Genomic DNA, 24,772 nt, shown 5'->3' with positions numbered 1-24,772 from the left:
TGTGGAGTAAAACTAGTTTAAAAGAACATGTGGGAAATGTGTTGATTCACATTCTTACTAAGGGCTAGGTGTACAGGCTGGAATCCAGCTGTGTGTATGCTACATAAGAGACCACACTAATATTTTAGTATATGTAAATGGTCTTATGCTTGCACTTTAGTGGTAAGGATAAATTAGTAATTGATGAGCTTTAGCTTTGTTTTTTTGTTACTTTGGACAGAGCTAGGCTAGTTCCCTTTTTCCAGTATTGGTGTTAATAGATGAGCCTCCTAGTGTAGCTTCGTGGTTAGCATTGGATTATCTATCTTACCTACCTCTTGGCAAGAATGGAAATAAGCACATTTCCCCAAAACTATTCATTTAATCTGTAAAATAAAATTAACGTCAGCCTTTGCATATAGAAGACTTCTGTAGGGCTATTCCCCTTCCAAAACCCTGCAATAGGCGTGAGCTGTTTGTGTTGCACATGTGGTAAATGATTACTGGATCACTATTGTTTGTGGTACACCTGTGCTTGGATTCCAAATCTATTAAAAAAAAGCAGTTGTCAATTGTCTTGGATTTGGGAAACTGAGAACTAAGCGCTCTCTCCCCCCTCGTCACCATCTCACAGGAACTAGAAGCGTGTCCTTCCAGAGATTCTACTCTTTGGGGTTATTTTTTTTAAATCCCTGTCACACAGAAGGACAGTGTTGTAGTATGTGTGTCCTCTTGCTGCCTCTTAGACCAGTTTGAGGCACTGTGTGTTGAAGCTGTCCCCCTCTCGGCAGGCCACGGCCTCCAGCAGCGCCTGCTTCTTTTGTGTGCTGCGAGATGACTCCAGCTCATACATAGTGGTCAGGTTGAAGAGAACGCTCTCATGGAGGTAGAGTGCGGGGTCCTGCTGCACCAGGCCCTCCAGCTGACCCAGGGACTCCTTCAGCCGCCCCAGGTAGAGCAGGCACACCGCTGCGTTGTTGTTGGCCTGGGAATAGCAACAAAGGTACCATTAATGTTTACATCACAAGCATGAGCAATGCATAAATTATCCACAGGACCACTGGTAGGTTTCTGAAGAACTGTTGCCATGTTAGTAATGTTGAGAATCTGCCTAAATTACTAGTTAGAGTTGTTGCTTGGTGGGTCAACATTGCCTTCTTCCTAATAGTACAATATACGTTCTACATGTAATTGCAAAGTGAATATTTGATTTTAGTGAACTCTCCCTTACAAAACACATCCAAATTGAAGTTCCTCCCCTGTCACTTAAAGCAGATGCAGAGTAAAGCGACATGTTGTATAAAGTCATGAAGGTTGCACTTACAACAGGGTTCTTGGGGTCCATTTTTAAGACTTCGCTGAAGGATGCATGTGCTTCAGAGTAGTTGTTCTGACTGAGGTAGACAAATGCCCTGTTAAAACACACAGACATTTTGTCAACAGAATACTGATACTGGTGCTGAATGAAAGCAAAGTTGTGTTAGCATTAGCAGTAGCAGTAGAAGACATACAGTTAATATCCACTCAATGAGAAACACTTGAAAAGTACAGTTCTGTTAGAAACTCTCCTGTTGGGACACTTGTGATGTTTTCCAAATTTACAATTTATCATTTAAGTCAGTCTTGGATTCACAGGAGCTTGGAAGTCAAGTCACCACCAAATGTAATTGAGTTCCATATATGTTTTAACCCTCATGGACTGTTCGCAAACACTACCCTTATGTGGTGTTTGGGACAAAAACGTCCCCTAACTTTAACGGTTTTAAAAATATATCAGATAAATATTTTTTTGAATTTTTAAAAATTGATTTTAAACATTTACTTTATTGCATTATTAGTTTTTGCACAGCACTGGATTTTCATTTTTTCTCCCATTTTGTCCCATAGACTTCCATTATAACCACATTTTTTGACTGCACAGCCACGGCACTACATAATCATGCATTCTTGATTGTTGGTGGTTTACCCTGTTGGTAGGAGGTAAAATTTGTGATTTTTACACTACACTAACAACTTAATAATGCAATAAAGTCAATTTTTTTACTGATGTTTGACATGACCAAGACTGTAATAAAGGTTAAGAAGAATCCAGTCCACATTCACCTTTTCTATTAAAAATGAGCCATTTTGTGTTTTTTTTTTCAATTTTCAGCACCACCCCTTATAAAATTGGTGATTAAAGGGTTAAAATCCTGGGGGAAAATGATTTTTTCACTACTGTTGATTAGAACTGAAGTTAATTAAAAGGTCTATGCAAAAAAATTTCAAAAAAATATTTATCTAATATATTTTTAAAACCGTTAAAGTTAGGGGACGTTTTTGTCCCGAACAACACATGAGGGGGTAAAATTTGCCCACAGTGTACTGCTGACCTATGAAAAATTTTAAAATCATATTAACAAAATATATGTAAAATTAAGCTTGTTGAGCAAAAATGATTCAATTTGTCAACATATTGACAAAGTTATGGCCAAAATAAACAGAAAAATTTCTCTCAGAGGACAAAAATGTCCCGAACAGTGCATGAGGGTTAACACATGTAATGTCTCACCTATTTACAGTCAGATATTTGTTGTTAAAAAAAAGTATGCAAGGCTTTGACAGAAATAAAGTCCCCAAATAAAAGCCCAGATAACAATATCAATCACCCGCCTTTATGAAGTTAGCAACAACACACTGAGTCTGAGTAAGACACACTGTCGCCTGAGTGTTGCCTCATGTTATCTGCATCACCTCAGGCCAGAAATACAGAGGTGTGACCTCCTGATCTAAATCACATGCCGGGAGCAAGCGCGCCCCTGCAAAACACCCCGAAGATACTACTATGTTCGCGGAGCTGTAATGATCCCGAACAGAGGCGCTAAAAGCGCCACACACACGTACCTGTTCATTAGCACGCATGTGGTGTGACTGAGCTGGCTCCCTTTCATCTGGCAGCCTTTCTCCGCTTCCAGGAAGTACCTCTCTGCCGTTTTAACATCTCCAATCTGGCGAAGAAGAAAGCGCCAATGACACATTAACCAGTGATCTCTCTGTGCATACTAAGGCGTGTGCATATTGTAAAGCAGGGCAAGTATGTGTAAATGATAACAGACCTCATATACAGTAAAGATGACACAACTATTAGGCTACACAAGGTAATATAAAGGTTTAGAGTAGTTATTTTTAGATACTTATACTTTGTGCACTTTCAATTTTAAGGACTTAAGGATATCTTTGAAAGAAATCAAGCGTGGGGAAAGCATCCAGGATGAGCAGCTCCCGTTCATTTGCTTTGTTAGAGTCAGCATCATATTCTCGACTGTAGATGACATAACCTAGTATTAAAAGAGTAGTGAAGAATCAGTCCACTGCTGATGAGGATGAGTGCACCCTATTTTTGTTCCTAATTTCAGACCTGAAATGACTCCTTTATCTTTTAATAATTCGGGTTAAGGATTTGTTACTTAATTTCAAACCCTCAGTGAAGAGTGGAACCACAGTTAATGAGGTGTCATTTCAACCAGAGATGAACTACTTTTACACCCCATAAACTGAAGCTATGGTCCTCAGTGAGGTGCAGTGGTTTGGGTCCAGCCTGCACCCTTTGCTGTGTGTTTCTTTCCCCATTGTCTCCACTCTATCTCCACAAAAGCCATTGCTGGAGTACATAACTCACATAAACCCACAGCATTTTGTTTCTGTACAGATTTAAGTGGATATAATTTGTCAAATTGAGAACTTGTTTCTTACTCCTTACTTCCAGTCTAGTCTAAACTACGTTCTCCATCTGTGCTCTGGGAACTTCTAATCTATCCATCCATCTGTTAATGTGCAGACCTGCAAGAAGATGCGTCCTATACTGCTGAGCAGCTGCACTCTCTGCTGGGGTTCATACTGGATGATGGAGTGATAGGTCTCCACCGCCAGCACATAGTCCTGAGGAGGAAGATTAAAAAGAGGTAAATAAAAAGAGTGAGAGCACAGCAGAGGAAAAAGACAAGGTAGAGATCAACGAGGTATAGGAAGGTAAACAGTCGGAGGCGGAGACCAGTGGAGGGCGAACGAGATAATCAAAAAAGAGTTGAGAGAGTGAGAGAGAGAGAGAGAGCATTAATCAAACATATGGAGTATTAGCAGGGGCGAAGTGACCCTCTTCCCACCTCCACACTGCGCTGCTACACATCGCTCACATGGTGACTGGAATGCTGAGCGGGGCGACAGAGAGAGGTCAGAGAGGTGTGTGTGGAGAGTTGGTGTATACTAGGCTGGGAACGACTACAGAGAGTATGTACTGAACAGGAGAAATAAAAAACACTATACAAAATAAATGTAAAAAAACCAACTGATAAATAGTGAAAAGTAACTACTAGATTGCTGTTTTAGTGTCAGCTATTAAATACATGTAATATTAATATGAACCATACATTCATCCAAGCAAAAACAAATGATGGGCTTTGTTTACATTAAGGTATGTTGGCTTAAAATCTAGCTTTTTACCCTTCTAGAATAAGACATAATATATTTTATATTTTTTTAAAGGAAAATAAATCATATGAAAACAAGTAATGAATGTTTGGTACTGACAACTATAAAACATTGTGTGTATCTACATTTAAATCTGTGGAATGGGCCGTTAAATGTGGATTCATTTCAAACATGAACTTATTACCTTGTTGGGGAGAATATTAATAGAGATAACTATTATGCACTATACGTGACATTAATAGTCAAACTATTGAAGTAGGGCTGAGGCAGTTTTAAAATAGTGCAGTGTGAGCACTGACCAGTAGGTGGCACTGTGTCTCTCTCTATGCTCCCACCTGAACCCACACCCCATCCTCTCTCTCCCTCTTGCTCTCTCACATTCACTTGCACTCTCTCACTGACCAAGAATCCAATTAGTGGTCAGTCTGGGGGGATTTCACTGTGAATCCTCCACCAGCCTGGCATCAGAGATCTCTGAGACACACACACACATCCAGGCTGACTCTGACACGCATAGAGGGACACATTCACTCCAATGCACAAACAGCCTCACACACATACACACACACAAACCTACCTTCATCAGCAGCAGGCAGTTGGCCATGGAGTACATGACCCGGCTGAGACGAGACCTCCACAGCTTAAGAGAGGCTACAAACAGGAAGAGTAGAAGAAGACAGGCAGGGACAGGGTGTTATTTCTTTGAGGGTGACTTCCTATTTTCATCCCAGCTGCTTTTTTTGGGCATCCCTGTATCGCTGTCCTTTTTCCACTACTCTTCCACCCTTCACTCTTATCCCCTCTCATTACACCCCCCCCCCCCCTCTCTACACCAGGGTTTATTTTAAGGCGAAGACACTGCGGCACACTCTGCTTTCCTCTTCCTCTCAGACAGTGCACCCGGTGGAAGAGCCTGTGTGCACTGCCTATTACTATTCATCGCTGCACACGTGTGTGTGTGTGCGGGTGCTGGGGAGAAGAGCTAATCACTCAGTAGGGGTCTGATGTGTGAAAGCAAGGCCCTGCGTTATTGACTTGACTGTCGACTGTCTGCGTGGGTAGAGAGAGGAGAGACAGAGGACACAGCTATTACACTGACGCACCCTCACATGCTTTTGTACACCCTGCCAATTTTCTCGATCATAAGCAGGCATCATTTAGCTAAACTTCGCTAAGCAGCTGGTTGTTGTTCCTATGTTGAACTGACAAACAGACGCTGGAAAAGTTGCTAAAAGTCATAAGAGGAGGAGAAAAGGATGATGTCTTTACATCGGGGTGTGTGGAGGCGTGTCTGCCTAAAACCCGGTGAATTTCAGATGAAGGCGTCTGCCCATTTCCCTAGCACACTCGTGCAGATGTGAGTGGATTGGGTAGGATTGATCTGTATTGATCTGCTTGGCGTGAAGGGCTGGAGAGACCATTTGATATTCAGCACGAGTACTGAAGCAGTGAGGTGCTAAACACTTTTTAGAGCTCCGCATTGGTGTGTTTGTGTGTGTGTGTGTGGCCGTGGTATGCTGCAGTCCTGCACCAGGTGTGCCTCTGCCTCAGCATGTGTGTGTGGAATACCCATCGGGGCCTGTGACCTCACTCTCCTCCCACAATGTGATGCAGTCTGGGACTGCGGCCAGGTCTGTAGCCAAGTGTCTGTTTGCGTGGGCCTGTGTGTGTGTGTGTGTGTGTGCACTTACCTTGCCTGTTCTCCTGTGTCAGGGTGATCATGCTGCCATCCTCAGCCAAGCCTTTCTCCAAGTTATTCAGAATCTGTTTGGGGAGGGTTCAGGATTCAACTTCAGTAGGTTCACTGGCAGCACTGAAGGCTTTTTGTGTGTATATTAGAATTTGCATATTCAATAACTCTAAAAACCAAACATATTCTGCTGTTTACACAGGTGGGCTACGGATTTGTATGGCTAATGTGCTTTTCAGTGGGTGTGTACTTGTATTGTGTGAATACTACAGAGTATGCATATCTTTATGTTCATCCAGAGGGTGTGCGTGTGTGTGTGTGTACTAACAGCAAGGCAGACGGTTTTGAGGTTGTACAGGCGGTCCAGAGCCTCCTGGGGCTTGGCCAGGTACTGGGGCAGCTCAGCATGCAGCAACCGCATGGAGAATGGAACCATGGAGCCTGGACAAGAGGAAAGGAAGGAGAAAGGAAGGAAGGGTGTGGGGAAAATATGGGAGAGAAATGTGCGAGGGAAACGGGGGAAACAAGACACAGGGTGGGATGAGGACATAGAAGAGAAAGAAGAGAAAAAATCAAAAGGGAAAGCAGAGAGAGAGACACAGAGTGCGAGATGAGAATATAAACCCATCCACCCACACACAGACTGCACACAGCCCTGGAGGCAGGAACCTACAGATGGCATTGAGCTACGTATGGCTGCTTATTAAACCCTCTCATCTCTCTCTCTCTGTGCTGCACAGCTCCATCACTCATCTCTCTGCCTCATCCCTCTGTCTCTCTCTGCCTCTACATCATTCACACGGTCTCTCTCACATTCGCACACACACACACACACACACACAGGCACACGTATCCCTGAGGAAGAGCCTATATTCAGGTGAGTCCCCGGGCTTTGATCAGGGTCTCTTTGATATTGTCATCAGATCTGAAACTGAGCTAGCTGGTCCATCTATGGCTGCTGCTTCTGCCAGCCTATGTGTCTCAGTTCCTATCTCTCTTGTCTGCTTGTGCTTTCTATCTAACCTATCTACAGTACATGATACACTCTCCATTCCCTCATATATCACAGTGCCCGTATAACTGTCCTGTGTCACATGGTTTTAACCTCTTGCTGACTGGACTACAGTGCTACTGTGATTCATTACTCTCTCATTTGTCATCTCATGTCAGTTTCAAGACTTCCATTGTCACCGATACCTCATGTCAGAATTTTTTATTTACATTTTCAACCGGGGACCCTGGGTAATTTGTGCCTATTTAATGATAACAGGCCCAGTCAGACCTTCATGAATGTGAGGCTAAAGCACTTGAATAACATTACAATAACAATAATGATGTGTTAGAAATGGTTGTCAAAAAATGATATAACAGTAATGCATCCAATCAGAAAAATGCATATAATAAAATAATAATAACAATACTACATGTGAGAGTAATCCTGATGAGCTAGCTGTTAAGCTACAGTGGCTTGCTGCAGTTATATTTGTGGAATCACGTGTACGATGAAAAAGTGTCCTTCAAACTGAAAACAAAGAAAAATAAAGACCATATTTTAGATTTTAGCTAGCAGCTTCAACTGTGTCCACATCAGCCTGGAATTAGGACTCACCAAAACGTCTTACTCCAACTTATTCACGATGCATGATTCACTAAGTCAGTGAGGTTTTTAAATGTGTGAAGATCGAATGTGTTTAAAAAAAGGTTACACACATGGTTATAGTTTTATTCTGAGTCACATCAAATGCTAAAAATATACCTGATGGTGATTGTATATATTTGTGATTGGTGATCGCTAACAAGTGGCTATTGGGACTAAAAATGTGGAACAAGAAAGGCGTCTGTACTGTTGAAAAGGTTAAAAAATCTCGTGGTGATGTCGTAGTCATAATTGTGCTGTAGTTCGTTCACAGAGTATAATTTGATTTACTTAGGCTTCAGGTGTTCAGCAGTGAAGATTATCCAGCTGAGCAAAACTTTTGCTCAGCTGGATCAGCTAGAGAACGTATTTTCGCAATAATCAAATAACAATAACAAGGCTTCAGGCTAGCTATGCTGTAGCAACAGTGGTTCAGACCAATCAGTGTTGTGAGGTAATACCCGGTTACAGGAGCATTAAGCCCCATAGCGAATGCTTTGACCAGTCAAATGGCTGCTCTTCCAAACCAGTTTTGCAAGGACAACAGTTGGTTGCAGTAACTTGTCAGGTAAATCAGGAATATATATATATGCAACATGGCACTTGAGTAATGCAAAAAAAGCACAAAATGTATGAGTTCATGATATCAAATGATGCAAAAAAGTACTGATCTTTCACTTCGCAAACAAGTTACTAACAGAGGCAGATTGATTCTTTTTCAAGTGTACAGTCAACCCTAAACCTTAGAACAATACACAGGGCAGCCGCCTCTTAAGCGTTCAAAGAGTGCGATCACGGGTAATAGATAGTCAATGAAAGTGTTGGACTAGAGAAATGTTGGACTCCTGATGCCAGGCTACACAACTCATGCCAGTTTGTCTATGAGCACCTAGCAGGGCACAAAGCGTTTAATATTGAGCAATGGAAAGTCAATCGGTGCTCTCTTTAGAAGGCAACGCAGTGTAGCTTCAAGTGTTTTTTTATGTATGAGTGTGTGCGGTGTGTGTGTTCAGCTGTGTCTCTGCTACTGCCTTCACTGTGGTAGCCCGAGGGGCGAAGCAGATCCAAAGTAATGGGAATACATTAGAGAGCAATTCATGCAGTGTAAAAAGAGGAAAAACAAAACCAAAGAACTGCTGGAGACAAGCGGAGTTGTTGGAGCTTCTCGACGCTACAGTCTGATATCAAGTTCCTAGCAGAAACTTTCCTTTGAATATTTAATAGGACAGTGGTGGTATTCTTGTGTTTCCTTAAAAAGAAGTGGGTAAAATGCAAAATCCTTTCGGGCAGGCTAATAACACATTCAAACACAAAGATAAGTTTTAGAGTCGCTTTTCAGCGCTGTCATGAATACCAGTATCGGTGGATAGAAGTACGTTCTGGACATCTGAAATATGAGACGGGGATATGAAATGATGTACAATGCAAAAGTTTCTGTGTAAAAAAAAAAACCTCCTCCAACAGAATCCAGTTCTTTACAGAGTGAATGTGTGTCTTTGTGTGTAGATGCTGTACCTCTCCTCCCAGGGTAAACAGTGGGGTAGTACTCATAGTAGACGTCTGGTTGATCCAGGTTGCCAAAGGGTTCAAACTCAAGCTCAGCGTTTTGGAAAAGGTTCAGCTTGGTGAGAAGAGCCAGCCGCACAAACCAAATCTGGAACAATCACAAAAATGTACGAATCTCATGAAAAGTACGAATCTTTAATCAAAAGTTGCACATGTGAAAGCAGTAAAAAGTCACGAACACACAAATTGTCTTGTCATGCCTCTGTTTCACTTCATTTCTTTGAGTTCAAATTTAAAACGCACCTCAGGCTAAAGAAGGAAAAATACAGGACTATACTGTGCTGTATATGCTCTGCGGAGCCAATTCAACATCTGCAGGGCACAGGCTGTTCCAGGACCGTGTTGTGTAAATTCTCATGAGCTTTTGACAGTACACAGCAGTATGCAGTTGGACAGAAGCCCAGACACATGCTATATCCTGAGCTGATTGAGTTGGGGATGGACTGCCTCCCTGTGAGACAACATCACGGAAGGATCTGGAAGCTCGGAGCTCCAACAGAAACTGTCTCCTGTCATTAGAACTGAGGGCAGCACTATTAGCAGTGATGAAGAAATCAGTTTGCATGTTAAAGCTACAGTATGGAACATTTTTGTCTCCCCCTTCTGGAAACAAGAGTAAATGAGACCATTTTACTCTAAAGGGGAGGATAAATGTTACAGAGGAAGAAGAAAGCTTGTTCTGTTTCTGCTAGCCAGTAAAGGAAAGGGAAGGAAAGAGTGAGCAATTCAGCATAAAAACACCTAAGTCATGGACAAAAACATATTGGAAATGTATTTTAAACTGGACTTAAAAAGTGTGCCAGGATGTTAAAGAAAGTAAAACAAACTGTAATATTTGGCATGTGGCGACGACATGGGTAATTAATTTAAAGTCTCCTGCACTGAGCCGACCACAGGGGTGGCCCTCTTAATGAGCTTATGCAGCCATCCATCTTCTGGATGGAGCCACACAAACACAAGCATATTAATATGCCAGCATAAACACAGGGAAATGCACAGAAGTTGACAGTGTTCTAATAATACTGCCAAAAACATCACTTTTAAAGTATAATGTGTAAAATGATTTAGTTATTGGTCAGACACATGATTGTCACTGTCCAGTCACATGACGTGTCAACAGGCCAGACTGAATGAACTGACAGAGAGTGGTCCTACCTGCAGTGAGTCTGTGGTGTGGGACGTTGGCTGGCCAGCCTTTCCGTATCCCTGACCGTGTGTCGTCAACAGCCGGCCCGTGAGATCCACTGCAGCTCGCCAGTTCTTACTACTCTGCATGTGGGAAGAAACACAACACGTCACACAAACCATTTTTATAACATGTCGCCGTTGTTTTCGCAACCAACTCTTGCAGGGCAACTGCAAACAAAGAACCTTTGGTACGTCCTCTGAGGATGAGTTCTGAGCCTCACTGATGGCTCTTACTGTTACCATCTTGGCAGCGCCTCTCTCCTCATAACTCTACAACCAGGCAAAGCAGTGGAGTGTGACTGCAGCTGAGGTTGAGGGCCGACTAATAGGCAGACAGTTGGTGATCTGTGACGGCACTCGTCACTCAAGGGGCCATACCTTGAATATACATAGGTTTTGAGCCTTAATACAATTTAACCAGTTACATAAAAAGTCACCTTCTGTACAGTTATCATGGGGATGGATTTTAATCATGCTCTAGAGGTTGTAATCCTGTTCATTTCTTCGAATGAGATCTGAGCAGATTGACTCTCTTTGCGAGACAGCCTCAAGTGGCCATTTGAAGAACTGCAGTTTCTGAGAATTTGCTGCACATACCCTACAGTGATAATAATAAGATTATGCTCACTATTTTTTAGACATCATTGTGTCCTCAAATGTGTGACACCCCAAAATACAGTATTACTTTACAATATGTATTAGAGAAGTACAGACAATATTTGTTGTAGTACTTCTATAATTATACTAATGAATCAGTTGTTTCACGTTTATAGCTGCTACTCCATCAGACAATTTCTGCAACATTGTCTAAACTCAGCAAGTGAGTAGTTGAAAATACCTGAAAGTTTGGTTTAATGTCATGTTTTTACAGCCTTTTAGTGTTAAAATAATATCTATTCACTCATGGGAATAACAACAACAAAAGAAAACAAAAAGAAAAAAAAAGCAGTGCAATAAGAAGCGACAAGGCCTTGAATATAAAACTATAACGGGATGGTTTATAGTCTGACTAATCATCTTATATAACTGCCAGCTCCAAACTGATATTAATGTGACATTGAATGCTGCAAAATAAAAGTCACTACATATGAAATGAGGCAGGTGTGTGCACACTGATCTGGAGAACTGCTAGCCGGAAGGACAAAGTACACCCGCACACACAAACAAGTGTGTGTACCCACACACACACACACACACACACACACCTTGATATTAGCAGCATCTGCTTCCACAGGAGGTGGTACAATAGGTAAGAGGGGGACAGAGGTGGGAGGGGGGTGTAGAGTCACCCCACCCCATCAACACACATGACAAGGTCGGCTAGCCGATTGGGTCCTAAGTGCTGTGCCATTCATCACAGCCAGGGAGCTAATTAGGAAAGAGAGGGAGAGAGGGCTGCTTTGCTTCTAGTCATCTTTATCACACAACTCATCACCCTTTTTCCCCCTCTCTCTTTCTCTGTTTTAGCTGTCCTCTCTCGCCCATTCATCCTCTCTTCTTGCATGCTGCCTCGGGAGTCTCCTTCACTTCCTTCTCCATCCATCGTTACATTTCCTGTCTCCTCCCTCCCCTTCATCTGACTCTCATTTCTGCCTCCCTTCTCTTCCCGCTGTCATTGCTTCCTCATATACGACTCCTTCCTCATCCCACCCTCCCCTTACTCTCCTTTCCTGCCCTGTGCCAGTAGCTGCGCTGCTTCTGAATCTTCATTAGGGTGGGAAATGAAGCTGAAAACGAGGAGGCAGCCTGGATGGCCAAAAGCAGCTGCAGTCAGTCACACACACACACACACACATACCCTGCAGTATGCTACAGTACGCCGCTGCCCTGCCACAGGGCATGAGAAGAAGAAGACAGGTGTGTGTGTTTTCTAGGTGTCTGCCTGAGATTAGGATATGGGGTGAGTGCGAGAAATGAGAACAGCTAGCAGCAGTGCTTCATTCCTCAACACACACAGCTGAGACAGAATACATGGGGATAAGGGGTTTCACAGGAGATATGGATGGAAGAAATCCTTCCCACATTTATTGAGGAACACGGAAGTGTCAAAAAGAGGAAGTAAAAAAATGAAGGATGAGATGAGAGCTGAGGGCCAGGGGAAGAACCACACAAACCCCTCAACGCTGGGAGAGTGCACTTCAGCTCGGGCCCTAACATAACGATGCAGCATCCCTGCTACACATAACTTTGTCCTCCGGCGGTCTATGATTTCAGACCAAACATTACAGATGCAGAGCTGTGATTTGAGCAGGCAGGCGGCGTGGGGACGAGTGGCAAGGTCACAGGGTCAGCCTCTGTTAAAGACGCGGTGCGAGCGCCCTTGGGTGAGATAATGACGGACGTCTCCGCCTCGCTGTCATCTAAACTGGGTGAACCTGAGGGCTGACCCCGCTGATGGAAAAAGTGTAGGAGCTGTCACAGACGGGACTGGATTCAAGATGCTAATCTACCATTTAGAATGTACAGGGTCCTGACACCAGCTGTCAGCATTCATTACTGTTGGTAAAATTTCTATCATTTCAACTTCACTGTCAACTTTGGTCTAATACTGCCTTTTCATAGCCACATTATACTCCAATCAATGATGACATCATCAAAACTGTAGGCCAGAGGACCGATGAGATATTTGACTGTAGAACCTAAGCATTCAATATGGAGTTCAGTATTGACTAATTACTAGACTGTGGCCAGATTCATCCATCCATTGGTAGTCACACAGACTAATTGCAATATCAGCAAAAGGAGTGGTATCGCTATCGGCTGATACAAAAAGTCCAGGTATCAGGACAGAAAAAGTCTTGCTTGATTGAATGAGCATTTTGTGCAGATGGAGCAGCATCCGTGCGAACCTCACTGGTGCGTGTAGCCAAAAAGTTCACAAAAAAGGCTTTTTCAAAAGGCTTTCATGATATTTTGCCATGAATTCCATTATGCTGTCACTGCTCAGGTTTGAGTGCTTTCAATTAACAATAAATGGGCAACGGGATGACAAAGAAAATAGATAAACAATAGGCTGGCAGTGATTAATAATTTAGCTCAGCTCAAATGACTCTGCAATAATGCATAATCAGATTCCACCCAACCCAAATGAGGAGGCATTACCATGGTGATTTATTGCCAGTGATATTAAAAGAGGTGTTGAGTATGGCGGCTTAGTGACAGGCATGTGCTCCAGGATCCTGTAGGCATGTCTCTATCGAATGATAGAAGGGACACGCCATGTTCTTTTGTTCGTTTGTTTTTAATGATGTAGGGTAAGTGCACCTGCCAGACATCAGACAGAAAAGAAGCAGTCAGGTGTGGGAGGAGACTGGAATATTTCTTTAGAAATACATGTTTATGGTATTACACCAAAACCTCATCCAACCTTCATTCTGACTGATAAGCCTGACATCAGTGGCATTACACGGCTTCAAATGTGCCAGCATTTTGGTCCTCTATCTCCCTCTCTCTCTCACACATACACAAACACATATTCATAATTAGTCTCGTCGCGAGTTTAAAAGGGGTGAGGCTTCTTAATTGTGTTGAAGATCGGAAGTTCAGCGAGCCTATCCTTTGGTGAGTTTAAAAAAAATTACCCTGCACAACAAAGCCCGATGAACAAACGAACGCCCACTTGTTCTCTTGCAAGACCCAAAGCCTCCAGGCAAATCTGACTTAAAAAGGCTTCCTCACACCAGCTTCGGTTAACACAGGGAGCTCCAGTGCTACTTCAATTAAGCCTCTGCATTTTGGATTACACAGAGGGTGTAGGGGGAAAAAAAACATTAGTAATATGCTAAAAGACCATGTTAGTCATTGCAACCATGGCTAACTTTACTTTGATGCCTCTGTAGTTGGTCTGCAGACACTTGAACCAGGGGACACATGCTGGAGGACAGCATGCTTGGTTATTGCACTGATACCAACTTCACACAGCAGCTAAGTATCACGAGAGAGGTCCAGACACAGAACAGCGTAATGTATACTATATCCAATACACCGCGCTAGCTCGTAGCTTGTGAGAGAACTCCACATAACACTCCCTAGGTTGGCTCAATGTAGCTCACAAGTTCTAAGCAGTGCTCCTCCTGGGTAATATCAACTGCTGATTGACTAGAGGGATACTGGATCGTGTTTGATGGTTTGGTTGTCAACAATAACAGCACTTCTTATTTCCCTGTGAGACTACTACTGGAGTGTTCAAAAAAATCTGTGGCAGGCCTGATCCACAACCAGTGACTCCCAAAGCACAGCACACACAGCAATGTATCCCCTAAAAAGTTAATGCTGACTGATCTAGGAGCTACAAAAATTGAGGGCAGGCTAAAACTCCTGTCTGAGCATATGGCTGCAACCAACATAAACAGAGCAAGGTGAGAACAACTACCACTAAGGTTTAAACATGCCCTTCAGCGCAACAAAAGCTGACGGTGCACTGCTCAGACCTCAGCCTGTGAGTGTAACTGGTGGCGGAAATGACAGCCATGTAGAAAGGTTACGATAATGACGAGTAAAGGTTACAGGAATGATATCAAAGTGAGATGCAGCAGCTGGGTCGTTGCAGTGATTATGGGGGTGTGTCTGTCTGACCCAGGCAAGGTGGGTCTCTTTCTCTCTCTCTCTCAAACACACACACAGACACACATACTATGTGCTGGCCCCGGGCCCAGACGGCATCACACTGTGGGAGGAAAGAGAGGTTAGAGTCTCCAGTGGGTAGTACAGAGGGAAGGAAGTGAGAGACAAAGATGAAGGAGAAGGAGGGAAGAGAAAGGGGAGAGGAAGGGAGAAGGGGTGATTGCTAATGAGAGAGACAGATGAGGCCAGCCCAGGGTGGTGCTGAGCTAGAGACTAGCTCACTGCTGACCACACCACAGCAGGGACAGGAGACGAGACAGAGGTCACAGGGAAGACAAAGGGACGGCCAACCCAATTCTGTTCATAGATCATCCAACAGCAATGAGCAACGTTCTCTAAAATAAATGGACAACTATTCATGTATCTACATTAATGTGTAGATATATTTGAAAATTAAAAAATGCTTTGGTCATGTGTGAGGAAATAATCATTTTAATTTGACTCTACACTGTAAAAAATGTGTACGATCACAAAATCGACTCTCCTGCACTCGTCTGTCATGAGGTTGGCTAACGTCTGCATGCATGAGCTGCCCAGCATGGCTGCCACAACCAGTGAAGACACCGAAATGATATCTTCAAAAAACAAAAAAAGGTGTGATGCTAGCTCCCCGCAAGCTCCAACAACAAAAAACAGCTAAAAAGCTGCAGCCTAAAGTCAGGTTTACTCCACAAGTGTGCAAGGGTGTATGTCCATTCAGTGTTTCAGATCTCTCTGGATGCAGCAGTGTATAGGAATAGAACAGTATGCTGTCTGAAGATTCATCAGAGAGAAGTGCTGACCGTCTTAATAGCAACTCTCCTACGGAGATTGACGGATGTTCTCATTCACCAGAACGAGTGGTGAGAGACATACATTGAGTACACGGACACAGAAAGAGGGTGCACATGTATGTATGAGCAGAGTGGTGGCAGTGGGTGCACTCACACTCTGGCTCTGCAGCATGACTCATTCTGCCAGCTCATAGCAGCACTCTGCAACACATCGGAAGCAGCCATGAACCGACTACCAGTGTCAGGATCGTGCACAAAGGATGATCATTGCCGGAAGCTAATAGCAAACTGGATAAAATGTAATCAAAGAATGTGCGGACATACAAGTGTATTTAACAGTGTGCGTCAATCCCATATCAGCTGTTCCATGTTTGTATGATAGATCAGATGTCTTGACTATAATCAATGTTACCATGTTACTACCATATGTGTGTATGAGTCAGTGTATGTCTGCACGTTCTGCTTCCCTGTGCACATCCTCTCATTTTCTCAATTTTAAACTCCTCCTCTCAGCCCGGCGAGCTGCATCACCGTCGACAGCTTTGATCTACGAGTTTGTTTGATCTCAGAAGTTTGGAGATTTCATGATTTATTGGTAAGTAAATCATTTAAATGCCAGTTGATGCTAGCAGAAGAAGAAGGCAGATGGTGTCTGATCCATTCATCAGAGGGAGTGACTTGATTATTATGTCAGCGAAGCCACGCGTTGCCATCACACAGGCTCCCTTATTAGGGAGCGCGGTTATTAGGAGTAGGTGTGTCGTCCTTCAGCTTGAGGCCCGGAGTTCATGTCTCTGTATTGGCAATCATCTGCCTTTATTTAACAGCTGTTGAACAAGACATTGAATCTGGAGCAGCGGCCCTGTAACTCAGTCTGACCTTTGGATCGGTGGTGGAAAAAAAAAAGTCAAATAAAAAGCAAGTTTCCTTTCAAGTATCACAGTATATAGATTCTCCTGGTCTCTGTGCTAATTTGCAGTAAGAGGCACAAGGCGTACAGCTGTCACGGTGTCTAAGTATTCATAAAAGAAAATCTGATGCCTTCTGGAGATTTGTAACGCAGTTTAGAATTAAACACAACACTACAGGCACCAATTAGGTGACAATACAAAGGAACATTTTTTCCCTATGTGTCGACATGACTTTGAAGTTTTGTTACATACCAGAGTAATTATATACAACTTCTCTTTTTCCTGTTGAAGATTGTTGTGGGGGGGCCTTTAACTTTAATTTAATAGATACAGTGAACTCGGTTTTATTTAAGAAGTTGTTCCAGACTGTGACTTCTGTCTGTTGTGTTCACAGATACAACCTCTCGCAAGTGTCATGTCCACCTGTGGTTGTCAAGATTCTGGACAATGAGTGTAGGTGTGTACTTTTTAAATGATTTATGAAAGACAGAGCTGGAGCAGGGTATGACATCAGTAGTGTGAAGAACACAAAGGTGAAGAGACTTCTAACAGAAGTTTTGGTACACAACTCATTACTTTTGCTTTCCTCTGTCCTAGAATCAATGAACTGTGACCACCACCTGGAAACAGTAGTGGTGCTGGAGACTGAAGCTGGCAGCTAGCAGCTGTCGTAGAAGCTATGAAGTGTTTAGCACACCAGGAGAGCCGAGCGGGCCGTGGTGCTTAGGGCTATGCCACACACACACATGCAGATTATGTGGGGACAGTAACACAGTAAATCAACGCAGAAAAAGTAAGGCAAAACAGGGGACTGGTAACCTTTGCAGGTTGTGAAGTTTGAGTTGAATTATTTCTAATTAAATGCCTAAAAAATCACTGGAAACAACAAATTTGGAGCAAAATATATATATATCTGATATATGCAACAGCCTTCCTCCCTCTTCCTTGTGTGTGTCTTTGGGGCCCTCTTCTGCCTCCATATCTAACTCACACAACACTTGTTTCTTTGCTTGGCAGCTCTGCTGTACGCCTGTTTTACCTTCCTGGCTCACCATTTCTCTGCTTTCTGCTTGCCTCTTGCTCCAGGGAGCCACTCGCACCAATCAGCAGACGGCGTATGATCCTCTCTCACACACACACACCATATAGTGCAGTTTACTGCAAGCCGAAAGTACCGTCTTGTATGTGTGCATATATACAGCAAGTCCAGAAGGCCCTTGAAATATGCACAGCAGTCCCATGCATAATACATGGGCACAGCAGGAGAAAAGAACTTGTGAGCCGAGTGGATCTCCACCTCTCCATTGCTTCACTCCACCCCTCCCGTCCTCTCTCTCCCTCTTTCCCCTCTCTCCATCACGCTGTCTGCCACCGCTGCTGCCGCTGCGCATATGTTTTAAATAACAACTGTCTCTCAGGGTCATTTGTGGGTCAGAAATTATGATGGAGGGAACGCATGAGGGCCGAAGCCATAGATAGGAAGCAGGAAAAGAGATGAGGTGAGATTGCACGGTCATGAAGAAAGACACACATTTATGTGGTCGCCAGACAGAGAAATAGAATATAAAAAGAATGGAGACCAATGATTTACTGTTTCCAGTCGGCTGAGACCTCAACATCAGTGAAATCACTGACTTTACAGGCTGACTGACAAAAGGTCAGAGAGCTACAGACGCCACAGGATGATAAGATGTGGTAACCTAACACTACTTTTGTCATCTGCCTCCGGAAAGCGAGGTTCTTAGAAAGCACATAAATGATGCTTTTTAGCTGTTATAAGCAGCCTGATGCAAGACTGAGAAATACACCAGGTGGAAACTCTTTTTTAGACACAGGTTTAAAAGCAAGCTGCAGATGTGAACAATTATTAATGGTCACAAATGACATTTTAACTGCAGTGGGACTGTACAACAACATTCATTTTTACCCAATACATATATCAATGACTGGTGTTCTGAACCCCAAGTGTTGCAGGTTGGGGGCAAGAGTGCAAAGAGTAACTTACAATAAGCTGTTTGAGGCCGGTGAAGGACTGTTCCACAGAGTTGGCGGTGAGGACCTGACGCTTCATGGCTGCCTGCTCCCCCAGGAAACGGAGCATGAGGTCTTTTACAGCATCACCCTGCATCAGTAACATACAGGCAAAGTATATGAGGGTTGTCATCATGTTAAAAAACACCTGATCAGGAGTATGTGGACTAGGGACAAAAAAATGGACATCCGGGCATCCCTTGGTTTCGATTGAATAGAGATCAATAAAAAAACAATATCACAACCTAAATGAAGTGAAGAAAAACTACAGGAAATTTGATCTGTAATCTAGTTGTAAAGATATTATTTGTTTGCTGAAAACGGGCTCTTTGAACAAGATGACAGGAAAATCCTTGATTTTTATTCATTTATTCAAGCACGCATTCTGAGGGGATAATGAACACAATCCGAGCCGAGAGGTGAAAGCACACCATAAGATCCAGCTGAATAAATAAGTAAATTGTTGTTTCATCAGGGTTCTTATTAAGGATAAATGTTGCTGTTGAAGGAGCAGAGAGTATGGGAGGGGGATGGGAAAAAATAAAAGACGTGGTATGGTGATCCAGGAGAAAGGCGCATGTGCATTTAGATCTTTGTATGACACAAGGGTCTGGAACTGGCCATTTGTTGTCTTTAATAATTATATTTCCTGTAATGTCCATTGTACAATGGATACATTTTTAATTCTCATTATTAAATCATATACAGGATTACAATTAAGGGCATATTAGCTTTGAGAGACAGATGACTGTGTAGCTGTGCTTTATAATTGTGTAATAACAGTATAAATGACGGTCTTACCTGGAGGTTGTCAAACTTGAGTCCAGGCATGGTAAGTCTGTTGGTCTCTACATAGGCCGGACTGTACTGCTGAGTGGCAACAGAGATTAACACCTTCCTGGTTTCCTCACATGGCAGCCAGGCATCATGACGCCTGTCCACCTCACTCAGGCTCAGTGCTGTTGCAAATGGGTCATCACTGCCTGAAAACAGCTGGTTGAAGGGCTGTGGCTGAGGGGCTGAGGTTGGAGCAGACACTTGAGCTGGGACTGTCTGAGATGGAGGAGGTTGGGGCTTAGTAGTGGATTCAGTAGGGGCAGGGGCAAACACTGAGCTTGGAGTGGGCGCACCGGAGTCTAAGGGTCCTCCAGGGGTGGAAATAGAGGAGGAGGTGGAAGAGAGCTGGCGTTCAGGTGTGGGGGCTATGGGTGCAGGGCCAGCACCTGGGGGCATCTCTGCATTTGGGTTAGAAACAGAGATGAAGGAGGACGGGGTAGTGAAGGAATCAAAGAAGTCAGAGGCTGGATTAGCCTGTCCATTGTCAGTGAAGAACTTACTGAGGCTAGGGCTCGGCTGACACACTAGGGGGGCTGTCAGCTTGCTGGGGGTCACTGCCTCGTCATTTGTCCCACCACTCCCCATGCTGAAGCTGGGAGACTTGATCAGGGTGGGCTGGAAGCCATCAGGCACCAGGGACTTTGGTTGGGTGCCCTGGCTAAATATATGACACACCGGAACAGGTTCATCTTTAGGGCTAATCTCTTTCTCCGCCTGGGGTTCTGGTTCCTTGCCTTCATTATCAGCTGGACTTTGTGTGTCCTCTTGAGGCACAACAACCCCTGAGTCTTGTGTATCTGTCTGCTCTGTGTCCTCCTCTGTTTTTTCCTCTGAGTGTTCATTCTCCTGTTTCTCCACTGTCACCTTAATCCCAGTTGTATTCTGTCCAGTTTCACTTTGCTCCTCTTTATTTTCTGATGTCTCTCCTGCGCTATCTTCCTCACCTCCATCCAGAAAAGAGTCCATGGGAGCCACATCGTCCTCTTCACTGTTATTGGGCGAGTCCGAAATCATGACGCTCTCCATCATTTGGTCGTTGAGTTTGTCCATGAGGCTACCTGAGGGAGTGGTGCTGCTGTCTTCTTGGGGGGTGACACACTCCCCACCCAGGTCAATGCTGTCCTCCTGGGGAAGGTTGTTCTCTCTGGACAGGATCTGGCATGCGGTGGATTCAGGAGGGTCTAAAGCTAAAGGTTCCTTGCTTCCATCATCCACTGCGATGTCCAAGGTGACTGGCCGCTGGGCTTGAGCCTCCCCTGTGTCCATCTTACTGCTCTTAGTAACACAGAACACACGATATTTATATTAATCTAATGTCAACACTACTAATGGCTTCTGTACCACACTGTGCAGCATCAGTCGTAGTCACTTCCTGTCATTGTATGTACACGCTAATTTTTACAATCATCTATTGTCACCAAGAGATTGTATTACAGTGATCGAGCTCCTTCCGCGCCTTTTAGACGTCATAAAAGCGCTGTCACGAGAGTGTCATTACCCGGTATATTGAGGGATTGTTTCTATTTGGTGCTATTTGAGCTATCTAGCTAAAGCAACATTAGCTATCTGGCTACCGTAAGCTAGCTTAGGTAAGCAGATATTTGCAGCTTTAGTGATTCGTTAAAACTGTCCTTTCACAAACGACATATACGACTCGTTAACTCATATTATTACGCATTAAAAGACATAAAAAAAACAAATCGAAAACAAATCGATGCGATTATCTTACCTTACTGCAGTGACAGATAGAGCTATAATGCGCATGCGCCAAACAGGAACTCTAGGTGTACGGCATCCCAAAGAGGACAAATTACTCGCGGAGGCTGTTTTCTGTATTCTTGATGCGCTTGTACGCACTTTTAACAACTTAAGCAGCGTCACACGATTGTTGTTACATTTTTGTCGCACGCATCATTCCCGTACGTATTGAAATCGCGGAAGTGCACCGACTGTATTTTGTTTTTAGCGGAACGTAGCACAGTTACAATATTTTGCAAGGTTTGTTGTTGGGAGAACGTTTTGAGAAACAACACAGCACTGGCAACTGACTAAAAAAATGGAGGACGACGCTCCTGTTATTTATGGCCTCGAATTTCAGGTACGGCAGGCTGCTAATACCATTCATTACTGTGTTTCATGCTGATAGTTAGCTCTGTCATTCATTAGCATGTTCGGTTACATGTGTTTTGATGCAGGCACGAGCGCTTACTGCACAGACAGCTGAGACTGACGCCATCCGTTTCCTTGTGGGCACACAGTCCCTGAAATTTGACAACCAGGTAAGAACACAGTTCATCTTTTTATGTCAAGCGTGTTGTAAAGCAATGGTTCTATGATAGAGCTCCAAAGACACCCCAATGCTGCATATTCAGTTGCTAGTGTGAGTTTATGACCCTGTGCAGTTGTTATTTTTATTTTTAAAATAATAATAACAAGGTTCTGCTGTCCACTGGATCTTCTCTCCTCTGTGAGAGATGAACAATGCAGCATTAGCTTTACTAAGTAATTACAATAATGGGCAAAGGGTTAGATTTTCCTGAGCTGTTTTAATTGAAGCCAGCCTGCAGCCACTGCTTGCCTATTATCTATATGGCTGCGCCTCAGGTTTCCAGCAGACTACTGCACACAAACAAGCATTGCGTTATTCAAGAATCAAGGCAACTGGACTCTTGGATATAATGTGACCTGGATGAAGAAGAGTCTTCACAGACACAAAGGTTGATAGTAGGAAACATGGCAACAAATTAAGTCACAGTGACAGAAATCAGACTAGTATTCTCCACAAACAGAAGCTTTGGAGGGAAAACAGCACATCTGACATGTTTCACACCAAGTAATCATTGAGTGAAATAATAGTAAGCAAAAGCTACAGAAATGTGCCGAGTGTAAAAAAACAGAATCATACAGCCCAAGCTGAACTTGTACTTCTACACTCGAAATACCTAAAGAAGAGCCACAAAATGCACATTAAAGTCTTATTATAAGAGCTGCATGCATAGAAATAAAGAAAGAAATCTCTGTATGTATTTCAAGATGACTCGTTTATTGATAATCCTACATCCAATTTTGGCTAAAGTAGGATGTAAGCTTTCACACCACTTGACTTCATGGAGCCAAGTGGAGCGCAAAGTGTTAACAAGAAGTTCACAGAAGTTACAAGAAGTAGTGAAACAGACAGACCCATCAACTCATCTCTCAACTCTGCTACTTTACTGCGGAAATGTTAGATTAACAAGTTGTGAGCCTCTATGCATGCACGTTCAAGAAGCACAGCTTTTGTCTATGAGTTTCTATTTGATGATGTAGCAGTGGCTGCTTCAGTTAGGAGAGCACTGCTCTTAAGGGTGCTGTGTGAACTTTTTCATTTTTAACGATCCTACTCTTGATATTATTGCTTTGCTTTTTTATTATGTTGCTATGTCAAAAGGGCAAACAAATATATAAGATGTATTCCAACTGATACATTTTTGTAAGTTTATAAAATAACTGTGTTAAATATAATTAAGTAAGTCATTTATTGCATCATCATTTATCCTTCATTGAAGGAAAATAGAGAAAAGAAGCAACTGCGTTTGAGCTTAAAATCTTTACCAAGAGGGACTAGATTGCAGTTCATTTTCTTTACCACTGTGTAACTGATTGATTGTTTAGCGACTTATTTTGTATTGATAAATGACTTGTATTTGCAGATTATTAGTCTGTCACTAAACTAATTGATTAATTAACCATCTCTAAATTTTTAATCGAAAATGGTTGATGAATTATGTGTCGATTGCCATTTCAGCATCCATCCATATGTACAGTACAACTGCGCATACGCACTGGTGCCATTTTAATTGATAGACAGATTTGTTGCACGTGCATCCATGTTGTCTATTCATCTGAGGTTTCTCTGAAAAGGTCTGGGATTGTTAGTGAGGGTTTTCTACTGTGAGCGCGTTTGTGTGTCTGTGTGTGTGAAAGAGAAAGAATGAGGGTGTGAGCATGCTTGCATGCACATCTTGCAGAGGTCATTACAGAGACAGATGACAGAAACAGTTGGCTCTAAACGGGGGAGAAATAATTAGCTCTCAGAGAGAGAGAGGGAGAGAGATTTCTGCCTTGAAAAAGCGAGCCTATTTTCTGGCAGACTTCAGTGTGAAAACAGTCTGGCACTGAACGCAGACGTAGTTCAATCCAAGTCTTGTGTAGCAAGGCTAATACAGAGCTTGTTGGGAATGGTGACAATGCATCCCAGTCGATCTGTGTGATTTCTTATTACACACTGTCAGTAGCTTAATATACTCCTCCTAACACTTTCCTCTAGTCTGGCCTGCGCTGAAATGCTAGAAAACCAAAGCGGTGGCTTCTTCATACTAGTGTAAATCTAATCTTAATGTAGTTATTCGATTTAGTAACAAAAAAAGGTGTGTAAGGTATTGCTCATTTTCTCACTTGTCTGTTTTCTTTACAGGTCTCTGCCAACAGTTTTTAAACATCTCAAATGAAAACTCAAACAATAGTGAATATTAGGCTGGCAATATGTTTGTTTTTGCTGTAAAGTTGGACTTTAACATGGAGATCCATGGAGTTTTGACCCACCTTTGGAGCCAGCCCCCAGAGGCTGCATTAGGAAGTGCAGTTTGTGATAATTTGGCATGAAGTAATTTTTATATATTGACATTTTGATCTTGTGGTTATATGGAATCCATGCAACAAAAATCTATCATTGGGGGAGAGGAGACACTAAATTACACATTTGCTTATTTTCATTATCTAGTGCTTAAGTTAACCAGAAAAAAATACAGCAATGCCAAATTAATGTAGAATAGTGAGTACAGAAGTGCTGTTATTTTCAAGCTTTGATATTCAGAATATGTTGTTTGAGTTGAGTAGACTGTTTTACTGTGTTTTCTGCTGTCAATGTCAAAGAGCATCTTATGCTGTAAAACCTAAATAGGGATCTTTATTCATGCTACAGGTCGTGTTCTTACAGATGACCCACACAGTCTGTGCACTGCCGTTTATTCACAGAGCTCATTGTCTTTTTCACTCTGCATAAGTTCGCTTTCCAACATCGGTTAGCTCAGAT

At 43.0% G+C, this 24,772-nt stretch overlaps 2 protein-coding genes across 3 annotated transcripts in view; one reads left to right on the top strand and one right to left on the bottom strand.

The window, feature by feature from the left end:
* Nucleotides 1–127: 127 nt before the first annotated feature.
* Nucleotides 128–21,491, bottom strand: trappc12 (trafficking protein particle complex subunit 12). 2 transcript variants are annotated; one of them, XM_028395450.1, is made up of 12 exons: nt 21,431–21,474; nt 19,666–20,971; nt 18,839–18,955; nt 10,494–10,607; nt 9,288–9,426; nt 6,465–6,577; nt 6,138–6,210; nt 5,024–5,097; nt 3,799–3,897; nt 2,863–2,966; nt 1,304–1,391; nt 128–964 (listed from the first exon to the last, which is right to left on the bottom strand). In XM_028395450.1, the coding sequence occupies exons 1-12, from the start codon at nt 21,463–21,465 to the stop codon at nt 722–724; spliced, it is 2,505 nt and encodes an 834-aa protein (XP_028251251.1). In that variant the 5' UTR covers nt 21,466–21,474; the 3' UTR covers nt 128–721. The 2 variants fall into 2 exon arrangements, with proteins under 2 accessions (XP_028251251.1, XP_028251252.1); XM_028395451.1 differs by having other exon boundaries at nt 722–964; nt 19,666–20,976; nt 21,431–21,491.
* A 149-nt stretch (nt 21,492–21,640) lies between these two features.
* Nucleotides 21,641–24,772, top strand: part of eipr1 (EARP complex and GARP complex interacting protein 1) — a 43,413-nt gene continuing 40,281 nt past the window's right edge. Inside the window, exons 1-2 of the mRNA XM_028395675.1 lie at nt 21,641–21,799; nt 21,897–21,980. Of these exons, the coding sequence (XP_028251476.1) occupies nt 21,758–21,799; nt 21,897–21,980 (126 nt within the window). The 5' untranslated portion in view covers nt 21,641–21,757. The remainder of the gene's footprint in view (nt 21,800–21,896; nt 21,981–24,772) is intronic.

The sequence above is a fragment of the Parambassis ranga genome, chromosome 22 (assembly GCF_900634625.1).
Source record: "Parambassis ranga chromosome 22, fParRan2.1, whole genome shotgun sequence".
Lineage (NCBI taxonomy): Eukaryota > Metazoa > Chordata > Actinopteri > Ambassidae > Parambassis > Parambassis ranga.
This window is presented reverse-complemented; position numbering and strand designations above follow the sequence as displayed.

What these genes read in the sequence shown, in the direction of transcription:
- trappc12 (XM_028395450.1), bottom strand. Translation starts at nt 21,465, where the DNA reads ATGCGCATTATAGCTCTATCTGTCACTGCAGTAAG. An exon ending in CTATCTGTCACTGCAGTAAG is followed by an intron (nt 20,972 to 21,430) that starts GTAAGATAATCG and finishes TACTAAGAGCAG; the next exon opens with TAAGATGGACACAGGGGAGG. An exon ending in ACACCACAGACTCACTGCAG is followed by an intron (nt 9,427 to 10,493) that starts GTAGGACCACTC and finishes TGATTGTTCCAG; the next exon opens with ATTTGGTTTGTGCGGCTGGC.